The 17,069-nt window shown below is 48.7% G+C and overlaps 1 protein-coding gene across 3 annotated transcripts in view; it reads right to left on the reverse strand.

Annotated features, from left to right (window-relative positions):
- Positions 1-17,069, reverse strand: part of FMNL3 (formin like 3) — a 56,396-nt gene that overhangs the window by 19,191 nt on the left and 20,136 nt on the right. For all 3 annotated transcript variants that reach the window (XM_007452273.1, XM_007452274.1, XM_007452272.1), the window contains exons 2-4: positions 3,066-3,149; positions 953-1,033; positions 602-678 (exon numbers count right to left, since the gene is read on the reverse strand). In XM_007452273.1, the coding sequence (XP_007452335.1) occupies positions 602-678; positions 953-1,033; positions 3,066-3,149 (242 nt within the window). The remainder of the gene's footprint in view (positions 1-601; positions 679-952; positions 1,034-3,065; positions 3,150-17,069) is intronic.

The raw sequence follows: 17,069 nt of genomic DNA on the forward strand, positions 1-17,069 counted from the left end.
TCAGCAGGTCCTGGTTCCCCACTTCTCTGGCAAAAAAGACTCATGTAGTTTCTAAGGGCCCCGTCAATGGGTTGGCAGTACCCTGGTCAGTGAATACGGAAGCTGTTCAGCTCCTGGCCCCTCACTGCCTTAGATCTTTCCTGGTACTTCAGGAAGCTGCTTCTGCTCATGAACTAAAATTGTCTTATAATCAAGCAAATAATCTTCTGGGCACCAAACAGTCCATGAACTAGGTAGGTCTCAGCTACCCAATGCAACACACTCCTCCATCCCCAGCCTTCTCTGGGCCTCCCTTGGCCCAGCCCCAGGCCACAGGCAGACTCCAGTCTCAGCTGCTGTGGGAATGTCTCCCACTCAAAGCCACAGGCTGAGGACCCCAGGAGAGGCCCCAAGCTTGCCAGCAGCATCCAGTCAGCAGCTGGCAGAGCTGAGGGGGAGAAAAGCCAGAAAAGGAACAGTCTGAAGCTCTCTGGGGAATTAAAAGCCATTCAAGAGGCAAATCTGCCCCATGGCAGGGAGATGAAACAGGCAAACTATCCTCAGTGGACACCACGTCCTAAGAGGCCAGGTGAAAAGGCTCTGATGGTCAAATCTGACTCACCCAATGTGGTTGGTACGAAGTGAGATCTCCAGCTCTCTCAGCACTTTGGTTGACTCCTGCACTCTTCTCCTGAACTTCTGTAAACATGGAATTTTCTGTCACTGATGGAGTGACAAGCCAACTTTACAATACAAGCAAAAGGGGTAGAAAAGGAAAGGGAAGGCATACAAGAAGGCAGTTATAGTCTTTCCCTCTGTTACTAGCCAGCCACTCCAGGGCCATGGCCTCAGAGCACAGACACCCAACTCCCATTGCTCAGAAGCAGTCCCAACCCAAGTCCAACGGTTTGCCCCTAAACCCCACAGGACTGTAAAGGGCAGCAAAACGGGGACTCCCTGCCTCGCACTTCACCTTCCGAGTTACGCTGGGGTCCAAGAAGCTCTGGAGTTTCTGGATGTAAGTGTGGGGAGGATTCTTCACCTGGAATCGTTCCTGTAAGGGAAACACGCGTGTGTACACAGACGCCCAGGGTTCTGAGGGGAGTGCTGAGGAAGCAGGGCACTCACAGTGTGTGATGTGAGGGGACTCCTAAAGTTACCACCTGGCCCCTAACATCACCCAAACCATAGGTTCCCCTTCGTGACTTATCCTCAGCCACTTCTCATCTGTTGCCATCTTCTCCTCCTTCAATTAGTACTCCCTGAGCCTAAAATATTTTTCTACATTAAAAATTATTTTAAGAGCCTGCTGCTTGCTAAGAAGATGCGGGGATTACATAGCTCTAAACAGCACCCAAAATAAAGACATGACTGGGAAATGTTGTTCACTTCCTAGCCAGCTAATGGACAGTGGTTAGGAAGGCGAAGGGGAGGGGAGCTAGGCCTTGTAGAAGCCAACTTTCTGAGCCCTGAGCCCAGACTTGGGACTGGACTGGTTTTGCTGTGTTAACACAGCTTAGGAGTGCAAACACACTTTCTGCTCCTTGCCCAGGTCCCAGGCGCCCACAATCCAAGCAACCCCAAATGCTGCAGGCTGCTTTCAGCAAGATCACTGCTCCGTCCCCTTCCACACAGGGCACCCACTCCCCACTGTGGGCCAATCCCCTCATCTGACCCAAGGGAAAACTCTTAAGCATTCTGGTCCTGTAAGGGCCTCCACAACGGAGATATCTGAAGAGTTAGGGGCTGGAGAGGGTCCAGGAGAATGATATAATGTTAGGAAACAGAACCTAAAAACAAATGAAAGAAAAAAAGGAAAGGTTTGAGAAAGAGCTGACATTATGTGACCTAGAAAAGACCGAGAGATTATCAATTAAAGAAACTCAGTACCAAAGGGCTACTGTTCTCCAAACCCCAGGTAGGTGCTCACCATGCTCATCAACTCCTCTTAATGCAGAATTCAAGGAAATTGGCCTTCCCTGGATAAGAAGCGACCTGGACTAGGTTCTCTGAAGCATGATTCTACCTTAGGTCAAGCAGCATGACTTGGGAAGCAGAGGAGCACAATAGTTAGCACAGATGGAGTTGGCAGCCTGAGCCCTGGCTCTATCACCTACTAGTGAAAGGCAAGTTACTGAGCCTCAGGTTCTGCTTCTATAAAATATAACAGTGCCTTCCTCAGAGGGTTTTTGTGAGGATTATATATATATATATATATATATATATATAAAAGTGCTTGGTCCATAATAAGTACTCAATAAATGTTAGCTATTGTCATTTTTGTGATTTTATTCAGGGCTTGAAAAAAATTATGTTTATGACAAAACTCCATCAGAAAGTGCTGGGTAAACAGACTGCCTACACTCTGTGCCAGGTGCTTCTATACCTCCCAAGAGGTAAGGAACTAAAAGCCAACTCTCCCAGCAGTGCAGACAGGCCTGTCTGAGTTCAGAAACTCATGACTTGTGATCTTCAAATGTGGGCAGGGGAAAGAAAGAGCAAGGCCGCAGGCATTAGTTCTTGATTCTGAGCTAAGTGATAATCTCTATTTTCTCTTCTGGCTATAAACACTTTCATGTAGGGAGAGCTTCCAATCCTCATGTTCTGAGATTTGGGAACAGGAGACTAGAGGACTGGGGCTTCTCATTCCTAGAGGCCTGTAAATAATGGGGAAAATCCTGCTACTTGCCAGGTCTGGAGCAGAGTGAGAGAAAAATGGTGCTTTGGATTTCCCAGCCAGGGACAGCCCTCACCCTGGGGAAAGGCAGAAACAAGCTCTGCTGGGAAAAACACCAAACTCCTCCACAGCAGACCCTACACCTCAGACGTACACAAACCTCCTTGAGGTTGCTGCTCACTGGGAAGAAATCAAGACAGTTCTTTGTGGCAGCTAGAGGGGAACTTGGCCTACCAGCCCTGTCTCTGTTAGGAGAGGCATTTTGGATCAGGAAGTAAGCATGGACTGAGGCCACGTCTAGGTCAGAGTTCCTCAAGGAACCCCAGAGCTGCAGTCAATGCCCACGGTCCTGCTGCCTCGTCCAGCTCAAGACACACCCCCACTTCTGGGCCCACCGCAAACCCCGTACCTGGTCACAGATCAGATCCCACTTCTTCTCGTTGTCATACTGCCGCAGGAGCCGGGCTTTGTCAGGAGGCAGGTTCATGGAGCTCTGAGGAGAGAACCTGAGTCAACAGGGCTGATAGGCTTCCCTTAGGCCTGGTCCCTCAGGCTTCACCCTGACACTCTGTGGCTCATAAGGAAGGCTCAGAGAGGCATGACCATCCTCCTGCTTCCCCTTCATATTTGCTTAAGCTTGGTTGAGCAATGTTTTCCAAACCACAGGTTGTGGAATCAATTTAGTCAGTCAAGAGTACCTTTATTTTAAATGAAAATGAACAGATTGGTTATCGGGGTGGGGGAGGGATAAACTGGGAGATTGGGACTGACATATACACACTACTACACATAAAATAGATTAACTAGTAAGAACTGGCTGTATAGCACAGGGAACTCTACTCAATACTCTGTAATGGCCTATATGGGAAAAGAGTTAAAAAAAAAAAGAGTGGATATATGTGTATTTATAACTGATTCACTTTGCTGTACACCTGAAACTAACACGACATTGTAAATCAACTATACTCCAATAAAAATTTTTTCTAAATAAAATTAAATTAAAAAAAAGAAAATGAACAGATTAAAATAGAATAGGATTGAAGATACCAGAATTCATTGCAAGTAGGAAGTATAAATAATGTTTCACGGACTTCCCTGGTGGCGCAGTGGTTAAGAATCCACCTGCCAGTGGAGGGGACGCAGGTTCGATCCCCAGTCCAGAAAGATCCCACATGCCACGGAGCAACTAAGCTCGTGCACCACAACTACTGAGCCTGTGCTCTACAGCCTGTGAGCCACAGCTACTGAGCCTGCGAACCACAACTACTGAGCCTTCAAGCCACAACTACTGAAGCCTGCGCGCTCTAGGGCCTGCATACTGCAACTACTGAAGCTCGCGTGCCACGCTCCAAGAGAAGCCACCACAATGAGAAGCCCATGCACTGAAACAAAGAGTAGCCCCCGCTCACCGCAACTAGAGAAAAGTCCCACGTGCAGCAACGAAGACCCAACACAGCCAAAAATAGATAAATAAAAGTTTCATGAAGTTTTGTTTCTTTTTATATATTATGCATACACACACACACACACACACACACACACAGATCACACTGTAAAATGTGTTTCTTAACATGGAACCGGGCAAAAAAGTTTGAAAGCTACCAGTCTTAAGTGGCAACCTTCAATCGATTTCCCCCCACGGTCTGAGAGCTGATCGGGCTTCCTGCACCACGTGTGCCCACGGGTGAATCCTGAGCCACGCACAGCCTGTGCAGATGTCACAAGTCTACCCCTTTCCCTCATATCAGGATACAAGTGAATGAGTAGAACATTAACGTAAAGGTAACTGCTCAAATTTTTAAGGAAATAATTTACAAAATTTCAGGACTTTAATTATTAGTATCAATTACTTATGACACAGCTCCCAATTATTTAAGACACAGTAAAGTGTCCCAACCCCCTGTTGAGACACTCTAACCTAGAGTACAGGACAGACCAGGAGTCATTTTATTTTGTTCACTACTGCTTGCTGAGTGAATAAATGAATACAAGTGTAAATGAGTAAAAGCCAAGGCATCCATGGGTGAGCTCCACCCAGACCAGCAGCCGTACCTTCCCCTCCCTTTTTACCTCCGTCCAGCCAAGGCCCTCCTCTAGCCAGTCCGGCGGCTGCCTTGGTGGCAGTCACAGCCCTTGCCTCCAAAGGCAGATCACTCACCTGCACCCCACCCCCAACTCCTGAATCAGATATGATCTCCTACCTGAAGTAGCAGAGCTGTCTGATGACCCACGTGACTACCCACAAATCTGGCCTCTTCCCCCAGCACACTCAGGCCACCTGGAAGGCCTTCCTCTCATCGTTCTCTCCTTTACCTACTGCTCCAAGTTCAGCTCTTAACTCCCGGGTAAACGAAGCATGACCACTTGGTTTACCTCTACCCACTCCTTGACATCCTCATCCCTGGGAACATGAATCGTGTGCGCCCGGGATCCCAAGGAGTCACACAGGCCCTGCATTATTCCAAAAGCATCAGGAGTATCCTGGGAGTGGGGCCTCCATTTTCTAAGAAACTGAAAGAAAATCCTTAAACACCGTTTATTTCTGTTACATGTATCTATTTATTATGCATTTATTTACATACATACGATTAAGCCAGTTGTATGCTCATCTAGCTCCTAAAGGACTGTATCTATTCGTACGATCTCCAGCCCCCAATAATGTCTAAGCCTGTGACAGGCACTGAGTAAGTTGATGGTAAAGCTATGGTTAAGATGTCCCGGTTCTGAGCTCTGGGCCCAGCTCCTTGCTGGAAACAGGGTCACTATGGTTCAAAAAAGGACCGTTGGGATCTCTGCTCAGTGTTTAGAAGTAGAAGAACTCAGGAATACAGAAGAGGTCAAGAGAAGAAAAGAAGGGGAAGAGACCACCACTTCACACCTCTCCCCATGGTTTCTGCTGCCCTGTTAACCTGCCTGAGCTTCCTGCCTGAGGCAAGAGGGGCTAACCGAATCCTCCCCACTGCCAATGTAGCAGGGATGGCCGGACAGGCTAATACAACCCCAGATGTTCTCTCTGGAATTACTTTGCTAAGGACCAATCTCAGCATGTCTCTGTGGATAACAGGACAGGAGCAGGAAGCCACAACAGAACAGGGACCCAAAGATCAAAGGTGGCCCAGAGCAAGTTCTCCCACCTAACCAGGGCCAGGCTGCTGCCAGCTGAGCCCAAGTGAGACCAGGCCTGGTTCTGGCTCTGTGTGCGTCCTGAGATGACTTCACTGTCATCTGCTCCTTTCTCCCAAGTCTGTGCCGTGAAGATAGAAAACAGTTGTCTCCCTTGGAAGAACGCGACCGGGCCGGGGGCGGGAGCTTGTCGCTACTGTAGCAGACATCACATCCCGTCTATACCAACCTCCTCCCTCAGCCACCCACTGTCAGCTGCTGTGGCCTCACACTTCCCCACCAGGTGAACTGGTGAGAAAACGTCCCCCCAGGGCTTCAAAGACGAAGCAGAGTCACCACCTTTGGGAACCCTAGCCTAAGAGCATGGAGGAGGAACCTCAGGGACCTGGCCAAAATTTAGATGCCCAGGAGAGAGGGACACCAGTGTATGGAAATGGGTGGCAGAAGCATGAATCAGCTCCAACCACAGGCCCACATCCTCCAGTCCAGAGTTCTGGGTGGCACTTTCTGGACAGTGATGGCGGTCTTCTCTGCTCCTTTGGGGCCGAAGTGTGATGGGGAAGGAGGTGGGTGGGGGAATTCCCCAGCTTCCAACACTCACAAGAAGCCCATCACTGACTCGGGGGTGGGAGCCACTGGCTAGGGGGCAGGACCAGGGCCTGGCAGTTCTCCCCCTGCCAGACTAGGGCATCGGGGCTTCTGCCTCCACCAGAAAACGTGTGTGAGGCCAGCAGGGCTCAACGTCCTGAGGAAGGGCAGCTTCCTGAGTTCCGGGGACACAGCCAGGGAGCAAATCTGACATGGTTCCTTCTGGTCTCGGCCAGAGGTTTGTTTCCTTGACATTTTCCTGCCGTGGTTCCGCAGAGACCTCAGGCTCTCTTGAGGCAGAAGCTGGGCTGAGTTCTTGCTAACTCCTCACTGAGATCCTTGCTGAACAGAAAGGAGCAGGGGGCACTGCAGGTGGAATCAGAGAGCCCAAGATCAACTTCGGGCTCTTCAGAGTCACAGAACCTCAGTGAGCTCACCCATAAAATGGAGATAATCTCACGACTTCACAGGGTTTTATGAGGGTTAAATGATAAATACTTTGGGTCCGTATGTGTCTGGAACACACAGTTCCCTGCCCGCTCTTCCTAGAAACCCTGAGTAATGTTCTGACATCGCGAGGACCTGCCCTCTGGCTCCTGGATTGTCCCTCTATCTCTGCCTCTGTCCCTCCTCCTTCAGCCCTGCTTCTCCACACTCTGGGGACAGAGCAATCCCTTACCACTCCTTTGATCCCTCTCTGGTTTCCTCTAAGCCTAGGAGGAAATGAAATAGCACCACCCTTGGGGAGGGAAGGGGAGACCCCAGGGAGATGGGAAGAGAGGGGGAAGAGGAACCCAGACTGAAAGCAACCCTGGGACTAATTCCTAAATCAGAGGGAACCCCCCAGAAGTCTAATAATAAAAACCTACAACAGGAAGAAGCAGAAAGGGGTGGATCTGATGCTTCTCCGGCAAGGCCGCTCCGGTTTACTGCCAATTTGCGGCCAGGCAGAGTGCCCTGCTCAGGGGCCAACCCCTTCCTGGGCTCTGCAGGAGCAAAAGGGCCCAGTTCCCCCCAAGCGAGGCTTCCTTACTCCCCACCGGACCCCCTGTTGGCCCCAGAGAAGCAGAGGAGGAGGGAGGTGGCTCTAGTCGCAGAGGTTCCTTTCCCTTTCCTGCTCTGCACCCCAGGTCAGTGAGCCCCTCCTCGTTTCCTTCCCACTGCAGGGGAAGGGAAATGCCGGTAGGGTTGGAGTTTCCTTCAAAGCTGTGGCTCCTGTGCTGGGACTCACCCCTGCCTCTGTCAGTCTCCTTGGGCCAGGCCTGGGGAAAACCCAACAAACAGAAATAGGAACCACCCAAAATTCCCAGCTGCTTCTATTGGTCCCAGTCAATCATGATAAATCTCAGGAATAGAGACAAAAATGGCATAGGTCCTCTGAGGAGAGGGAGAGAGATGTCTGAAACTTTCCTGTGAAAGGGATTCTGGAGGCTTGAGGGAAGGCAGGCAAGGGCTGTCTATTTTGAGCAAATACAGAATGCGAGCTGGTGGTTTCCTTGATGTCTTCCCTCTCAGAACCACCTCCCCACCAAGTCCCCTATGGCTGGCCACTTCTCCCCAGTGTGGCAGCCCCAGCCGCCACGCTCAGCCCACGGGGGTGGGGAGCCCTGGGAAGCTGAGTCTAGAACTTCCCCAGAGATGAAATGAGGCACTGTCCCGGGCACTACATGCTGCTGAGCCCCAGCTCCGGGTCACAGCAGCCAGCAAAGCCTCTCGGGCATCCACAGATCAGCCCATTATACAGATGGCAGAGGAGAATGCGGTGAGGTCCCAGGTTTGGGAGTCCAGGAGACTGCTGTAGGAGCAGCTGGAGCCCTGCGTTCCCGCCCTGTCTTCCTGCCAGGATCCCCTCACATCTCATGTCCCCAAGTCAATGGCGAAACAGTCAACACCGGGCACAAAGGGCCATGCCCAGCCACCAAAAGGACAGAGTGTTAGGAGTGGCCCAGCCTACTCTCCACGTGTCTCTCCTGGTGGGCAGTAGACGCAGCTGTGGCCAGCTGGGCACTGCTCCCAAAGGGCAAGAGCCCAAGGAGGTGGGAGGTACCGGCCCCTGCTGCCTCGGCCCCCTTGGCGGCCACAGCCAGACCTGCCAGCCCTGCGCAGTAGCAGCTCCCAGACAATGAGAGTTATTTTCAGCCAGCGCTTTAACACAAGCCAGCTGGCCAGTGTGCAGGGCGGGAGTCCTCCTCCACCCAGCCGGCCCAGACGGCAGGCCCTGCCTGTTGCTTACGCTGCTGCCGCCTCTGCGTCACTGTTTGTTTATCTCGTTGTTTCAGCACAGCTCCTCCTAACTGCCCCCCAGAAGTACAATCCTGGCAAAAGGAAACCAAAAAAATCAGAGAATTTGGTCAAAGGTCCAAGAGCCAAAATTAAGAAGGTCCAGACATGGGAAGCACAGCAGTCCCTGCAAACACCCACACCTTCCCCCAGCCCCGCGACTGGCGGCAGCAGTGCAGGGGAGGAAGCAGACCAGGTCGGTGGCCGGGTCTCACTGCAGCTCCCACAGACCAAGCCCAAGCCTGGCTTTGCTGCCAACCTGGGAGACGAAGCTCAGGACAGCTCTCCTTCCCTGCCTCCCTCCCATCCTTCTTTTCAGAGCTCAGGTTTGGAGAAGATAACTTGAGACAGAGTCTGGAATGAGCCTGAGCCAACTGGGAAAGGCTCTGGGAGAAGAACTGTATCTTGCAGCAGAAAGGAAATCACAAGAACAGTTCATGACACTTGGCTGGAGGAAGAGGTAGCCCTGCCCGTGATGGAGTGGGATGAACACTTCAAGAATAGGAAGGGGTGGACAGCAGCAGTCACCTCCCTGGACTCGAGGCTTCCTGCCCTGGTGCTACCAAACCCCACAGCCTCAATGGTGCAGCTGCCCCTCCCTCCATCTGCAGCCCCATGCACAGGGGCTCATGGGCGTGACACAGCTCTAGCCACACACACGGTTTCCTCAAGGCCTAAGCTACCCTACTAGACTTATGGGTGGGTGCTCCTTGACTTAAGTGTCTGTAATGGCTTAGGTCTGGCTTTCTGGTTTTGTTTACTTGAAGCTATCACTTTGGGGACAAGCTGCCAGGGAAAAGCCAGCTTTCAGAGCCCTGTCTGGAGAACGTGCTTCTGTGGTCACTGATGACTCTATAACCAGAAATGACTTGTTGAGCAGTTACGGGCCAAGTCCCTGAGCAGCCTGGAGGAAAAAGATGGATTCGCCAGATGTCTCAGGCTGAGCTCTGCAACTCACACCAGGGAAGTCGGGTAAAGGAGAGGTCCTAGAAGGCCAGCATCAGTCAAACAAAGAGGTGGCTTTATCCAAATACAACTATACCCCCCAAGGCCTCTTCTTCACCCTGGAACACTCCTGCGTTGGATCCTGAGCCAGCACAGGAAGCTGGCCATGACCCCAGTGCCAGCAAAGCCCCCCAGCTCTACCCTCTGCCACACTGTCGGCCTCATACCTGACATCAGGTAACCTTGGCAGGTAACCTGGCCCTGGCTAAGGACACCTTTCTGGCCTACTCAGTCAAGAAGCACACAGCCTCGGATAGAAGGACTTTTGTTAGCTAGGGGCCCCAAGCCCCAGCTTGAAAAGTCACTGCCACGGCAACTTGATCTATCTGCTGGCTCCTCAGCCCCTCCTCGCGGTTAGCCAGACCCACACAGTCCCCAGTTACGCAGAATGGAAACTATTCTGCTGGGGGCAGCTGGCTTTCCAAAGCTAAGGAGTCTTGGGGCAGAGCCTCACATTATCCCGGCAGCCAACCAAGGTCAACCCTTCTCTTCATGACATTCTGCCCTCCCGCCAGGGGAGACCTAATAGGCAGCACTACCTCACAGAGGACACAACATTTCTGGGGTAACATCCTACAAAAGGCATCTTCTTCTCTCTCCTCAGACCACAGCCCATTACCACTAGGACCCAGGGCGTGTCCTTCCCAGGGTCTCTCATCCATACCTTCCCTTCCCTTCCATTCCCACTGCCACCATCGGATAGGCCCTTGTTGTTCACTCCTGACCTTCTGGGATAACCTTCTAGCTGGCATCCCTACTTCCAACCTGCAAGTGGATGAAATTTCTAAACTTCCTAGCACATAAGACAAATCATGTTTCTTTTCAGTTCAGAAATCTTCTCTGACTCCTTACCATTTGCACAAGAAAACCTAAACTCCTTGGCCTACTGCTCTTAGCATCTTAAATAAGAAAGAGCTTCACAGGTAAGATTCTCCCTGGGTTGGGCCCAGCATCTCTGACCAGCTCATTCTCTCCTGGACTCTCTCTCGGAACGGCCACTCTTGCCATAGGATTTGCTTGTAACTGACGTTTCCCCAATCTTCTGAATCCCTACCTATTACTACCTGATTCAAAATCCAACTCTGTGACTACCCAACACAGCTCAGTCCCTCTTCTGAGCTCCAAAGCATAATCATATGTGAAGAATGATATGGCAGAGACCTGCTTGTTATCCCCAACCTCCTCTCACCTTCCTTATTAATGAACCTCCAATGTTCAGCTGAGCACTTAGCAACCCAGAATTAATAGATTTCTATAAGCAACAAGGTCCTACTGTATAGCACAGGGAACTATATTCAATATCCGGGGATAAACCATAATGGAAAATAATATAAAAAAGAATGTATATATGTGTATAAGTGAGTCACTTTGCTGTACAGCAGAAATTAACAAAACACTGTAAATCAACTATACTTGAACTTAAAAAATACATTTAAAAAATTAAAAGAATTAATATATTTCTCATCTTCCCTAGCATTCAGGTGTGGCTATGTGACCGTGCGGGATGCAAGTAGAAGTAGTGTGTATGACTTCTGAGAAGTATCATTAAAGGGAGGGAGTACACCCTTCTTTTCTCCTTCCTCTGTCCAGCTGGTTGGAATGCAGAGGTAATGGCTGGAACTTCAGCAGCTATTCTGGACCATGAGGTGACCTTGGAAATGAAGTCCAGATGAGTGAAGCAAAGAGGAAAAAAATAGCTGGTCACTGATACCATGGATCTTAACACAAACTGAATAAAGTCATATAGTGTCTTTTCATGTGTGTATTTCCTTTATTTACAATTAGAACATGAACTCCTGGAGGGTAGGGGTCATGCCTTATCCTTCTTTGAATCATGTGCAGGTGCTTAATAAATAACTGATTGATCCTGCTACTACCTCTCCCATCACCAAGTCTCTGGTTCAGTCCCTGGTTATTTCTGCAGGGGATTATCCAAATTCTTACAACTGTCCTTGCTATTTCTGGTCCCTCTCCTATAATCTGCCTTACGTGCTACAGCCCAAGTCACTTTCCTTAATGCTGCTTCTCCCTCAGTGAACTCCCACTTCTCATTCTGAGTTTCAACTCTGTCCTTCAGTTCACGCCATAAATCTAAGACACTCCCCTGACCCACCTTCTAACCAGACTCATCTTCTTAAAGCCCGCTAGCCCACAAGCTCCTGAGCACAGGGACCATCATCACCAGCTTGTTTATCACTGTAGTAGGTGCTCAATAAAGTTTGGGCAAATTGAATTTCCCCATACATATACTCCTCTTTTTCCTGCCCCTAAGATTTCTATTCTACATTATCCTCAGAGATCATCTCCTTCCCAATTGCCAGCCATGCCCCTCATCCAATTCACAACGGGTGAAATCCCACCTTCTCTAGCAAATCTTTCATAAGCGAGACTGGTAAGGTCTACACTCGCCCCCTAACGGCATCTCCACACATTTACTAATGCCTTTAAAATATGTTCATGGAGTTGTAATTTATAGCTAACGTCTCTTCACCTTCTCTTGAGTGTTCAATAAATATCCTATCACAAATCTCAGAGTGGTCAAAGCACAGAATGAGGAGCCACACTGCCCTGGTATGAATCTTGGTTCCACCACTTACTAGTTTGGCCTTGGGAGACTTATTTAATCTCTATGAGCCTCAGTTTCCTCATCTATAAAATGGAGGTAGAAATAATACTTACTTCATAGGGTTGCTATGATGATTAAAGTTAATATATGTAAAGCATTTAAGTCAGAAGTAGGTAGTAAACGTTACACATAAAGCTAGCTATGCTTTTTGAGGGGGGTAGGGTTTGGATTTCTTATTCAACAATTAGCTGGAAAATAACAATATGCCAATCACTAAGCTAGGAGCTGGGGATATAAAAATAAATAGGACAGGATCCTTACATTCAGGAAGTTTATATCCAGAGGGAAAGGTAGACAAGCAAACCACGGATGAGTGCATACAGCACAGCTGTGAAACAGGTGCACGTGGCACTGTAGGATCCCGAGGACGCAAAATCTAATAGAGGAGTCGAGTAAGGCTTCCTGGAAGAAATGTTATAGGATTTAGTCTTAAAACATCAAGCAGGAGGAAGGCAGGAAAAGCAATGAAGCAGGGGAAGATGGTGATATGCTAGGCAAGGACATAGCAATTGCAAGTACACAGACACACAAAACGCCATAAAAAGTCTGGGAGTCCCTGATTTACAATAATGGAAAAAAAGTATATATGAGGATATTACAGCAGGCAGGGAACAGCCAGATGACACAAGGTCTAGGGAACTAAGGTAAGTAGGTGGGCATGAGTAGGATAATAATGATACTACTATTAAAATGATAAAATAATGACAGAAGCTAACATTTATTGACAAAACTTTGATCAGAACTCTGTATGAGGGACATCCCTGGTGGTCCAGTGGCTAAGAATCCATCTTGCAATGCAGGGGACGCTGGTTCAATCCCTGGTCAGGGAACTAAGATCCCACATGCTGCGGGGCTACTGAGCCCTCGTGCCACAACTAGAGCGCCCTCACGCCACAACTAATGAGGCTGTGTGCCACAACTAGAGAGAAGCCCTTGCACTGCCATCAAGACCCCATGCGCCGTAACAAAAGATCCGACATGCCACAACTAAGACCTGATGCAGCCCCAAAATAAATAAATATTTTAAAAAGAGAAGAACTTTATACGATTATCTCATTTAATCCTCACAAGAACCCTATGAAGTTGGGACTAACATCATTCCTATTTTACAGGTGAGGAAACAAAGGCTTCGAAAGGCAGGCCGTGGAACTTGCCCAGGGTCACACAGCCAGTACGCAATACAGCTGAGATTTGAATCCAGGTCTGACCCTGAGTTTGTATTCCCATACAAAGCCTCTTCTGACACAACCAATTGTTTTAGCCCTTCTCTGAAACTTTTCAAATTGCATGCATCCTTCAGGATCAATACGATCAATGTTCCTCATGAAGCCCCCTCCAAACAACCCAGACCTCTGCACACTCCTTCCCCTGAACTTCTGTGGGGCTTCCTGCCTTTGCTTCCCATCCACAATTATATTCAATCATTCCTTCAATACTAAATACTAGTGTCTTCTAGGCATCATACACTGTGCCAACTGGAAGTCCTATTTTGCCTTACGATAACTCTTGTATATTTACCAAAAAAGGGAAAACTATGGCCTATAAACGTCTACTCTGGGCCAAGCACTATGCTAGATCTTTTAATTATAAGATTTCACAAAAAAAATTACTGCACTCTCATATTACTACTCACATTCTGTATTATTTCCTGAACTAGACTGTAAGCTTTGTGAGGGCATGGACTTTCCTTGACCACACCTGTTCCTAGACAAGGATGTCTGACACACAGAAAAAGCTTAATAGGTGCTGTGAGCTGCCTGCGTGGATGGCAGAGGCCGGCTGGGGGCAGCACTCCATCTCACCCAGTGTACCAGCTGGGGGCCCGGCTTGGGCTTTCTAGGCATCTCATAAGTCCAGGAGCTTATTATCAAAACATAAAACTTAATGAATCCCTTCCTACATCCAGACTACATGTGGGAGGGGCACGACTCCTGCTTTATGCCCCAGCATGAGTTCACATCTGTCACCAGTCATATCAGCTGGGGAGAGGCACTACAAGTCCTTTGTCTCTCCTTGCTTTTTCAATTGCTCTCAAATGGAGGTGCATCTCAGTGCCTCAGTGCTCCTCTGCTCTTTGGGGAGGAATCGTAAAGACCCCAGTCTGCTCTTGATCCACAAGCCACCCTCCGAACATTGTCCCTCCTCATGACTTTAAAGGCCAGAGCTTGACACAGAGGTTATGACTACCCACACTCTACCCCATCTTTGAGTGCCCCAGCTTTTTTACATCTCATTTGATTGTCCAGCTAGAAAAACACCTCTTTGGAAGTAGCCTTCTGAGAGTTCCCACCCCAGAGAGACCCTGAATCTTGTCTGCTTCTCTCAATGTCTGGTGTCCTAGGTGCCATATTCACTTGGGGCCACAGATGGGGAGGAAAACATTACTGAGCGTCTCTTATATGCCAGGCACTTTTCTCACAAAATCGCACTTACTGTTCCTAATAACCAGTGGAGGTAAGTGGTATTATGCCTGTTTAACTGGTGAGAGAATTAAGAATCTGAGACCAACTGGCTCAAAGTCATACAGAAAGTGGCAGAACCCAGATTCAAACCCAGATATGTGGCCTCCAATAGAACTTTTGCCAGGACATGGTTTTTTCCACCATACCCTGCCATCTCCTTACAAAGAAATCAAATCTCCATTTCTAACTTGGGAAGGTCCACCTGTATTTGTCTGACTGGCTTTGGTTGATCATTAAATGGTGCCTCCCTGTCCAGCAAGACTGGGTGAAACTAGCTGAAGGAGGTATGTGTGCCAAACACCTGAAGTTCAAGGTTTCTGTCTCAGAGTAAGAAGGACACCATGCAGAGCAAAAAGACAAGGGAACTCCCCTCTTGGACACCACAAGGTGACAATTTCCTCATACCTGAATGGCATTTTAAACATTCAGAGAGCTATAAATAACAGCATGGGCTTTGGAACAGAGAGGACCTAGATTTGAATCCTGGTACTTTTCATGAGACAGTGGGAAAGTTACTAGCCTTCTCTGAATCTCAGTTTCTTCATCTATAAAATGTGAATCACAATCTCTACCTCCTATAAGAATTAAGTGAAGGGATGAAAGAATGAAAAGGAGTTTGAATGGTGCCTGGCCCAGGAGAAGGGCTCTATAAATGGTAACTGGGATGAGCTACTCCAAAGAGTTGCAGGTGACTCAAAGATAGCTTCTAAGCACATACATAAAATATAATCTCACAGTACTTTAAAATGCATAAGAGAGAGAGTATATACATATAGCTGAAGAGTATAGGTTAAATATATTTATTTATACGCTTATTAATTCTCTAGGTTAGAGTAGTTGCACACACGCCCCTCCGAAAGGTAAGACTGAAAACACCAACAGCCACCCAGAGGATTCACAGGAAAGCTGGGACCAGAATTTGGGGGGAGAGAATTGAGGCACTGACTAACTAAGGTGCTCTGCTGAGTGATCTGGGACAATTCCTCTAACCTTTGGGATGAGATTTTGCAAAGAAAGTTGTTTTCCGTGTTCCGCCTTATCTCAAGTCCCTCACCTCCCCGTTGTCTCCCAACTTCTGCAGGTTAAACCTGCCGTCTACAAACCTGAGGTTTGATCTACCACAAATCTCTGTTTTCGGCACCCTCAGCTAACTACTCTTCTCAACAACTGTTTCTCTCCTTGTGACCTTGCATAAGTCTCAGGAGTTTTCCCTCCCAGTCCCTGAAGGTCTGTGCTGTCTGTGGGAATATAGAGAGACGCATGAGAATGTTTTGACCCCAAATTTTATTTGACCAGTAGACACCAATGACTCTCAAATATGCATTTCCATCTCAAACTAGAAATCTGGGTATCATCCTGAATTCCTCCCTTTTCCCTTATCTCCACCTTTCCAATGTCAAACCTAATCCATCACTGAGTCCCCAAATTTAATCTTTTAAACTATTTGAGTCCGTCCTATCATCTCCACCATGCAAACCAGCTCTGGTTCAGGCTCCCATCATCATCACCACACTAGAAGGCCTCCCACTCGGCTGCCCACCTCCAGTTCTGATTCCCTTCCCATGGCTGCCACACTGACCCACTCACACCTCAAAATCTGACCATGACACTCTCCAACAAAAAGCACGAAGTATGGTCCATCCGCATGGTGTTCAGAGCCCTCCTTACTACTCTAGCCATCCCCACCTGGCCACCACTGTCTGCCTTACACCTCACACTCCAAGAGCCCTGCGCAGCTGCGGGAGGATTCTCTGAATACATCACTCTGCCTCACCCTGATGCCGCCACTCTACCTGCTTTCTCTTCCACACTTCTCTCCAACTCCTAATTATCCCTTTAGCCAGCAGAGATTTCCTCCTACAGGCAGTATTCCCCAAGCCCCTCCCTGTGCTCCCCAGATGCTCCTGCATGTCTACACCATTGTGCTTCCCAAGCTGAAGACTGCAATTAGATGTTTAACGTGTTTGTCTTCCCCTCCAGACTGAACTCTTAGGGGCAGACACTGTCTCAGTCATCTTTGTTTCTCTGGCACTTAACACAATCCTAAGTGCTCAGTAAGTGCTTGCTGAGCGAATGAACACCGTGCTGCACTCGGGAGTCTCTGAGGGCTGGTACTGCATCCCTCTCCCTTCCTTGTCTCCAGGTGAGGAAGATGACACCTGCGCCATTCTCAGTTCGCAGCCTCCAGAGGCCCTCCAGAGTCCTGAGTAAATTTTCACCTCGCCATAGGATAAGGCTGGAATAACCTCTCTGCCCTCTCACTTCCAAGACAGTCAGAAGCAGCTAGTAGTGCTTTTACAACATTATGACACCATTTGACATTTCCCTA

The sequence above is a fragment of the Lipotes vexillifer genome, unplaced genomic scaffold, assembly GCF_000442215.2.
Source record: "Lipotes vexillifer unplaced genomic scaffold, Lipotes_vexillifer_v1.1 scaffold422, whole genome shotgun sequence".
Classification (NCBI taxonomy): Eukaryota; Metazoa; Chordata; class Mammalia; order Artiodactyla; family Lipotidae; genus Lipotes; species Lipotes vexillifer.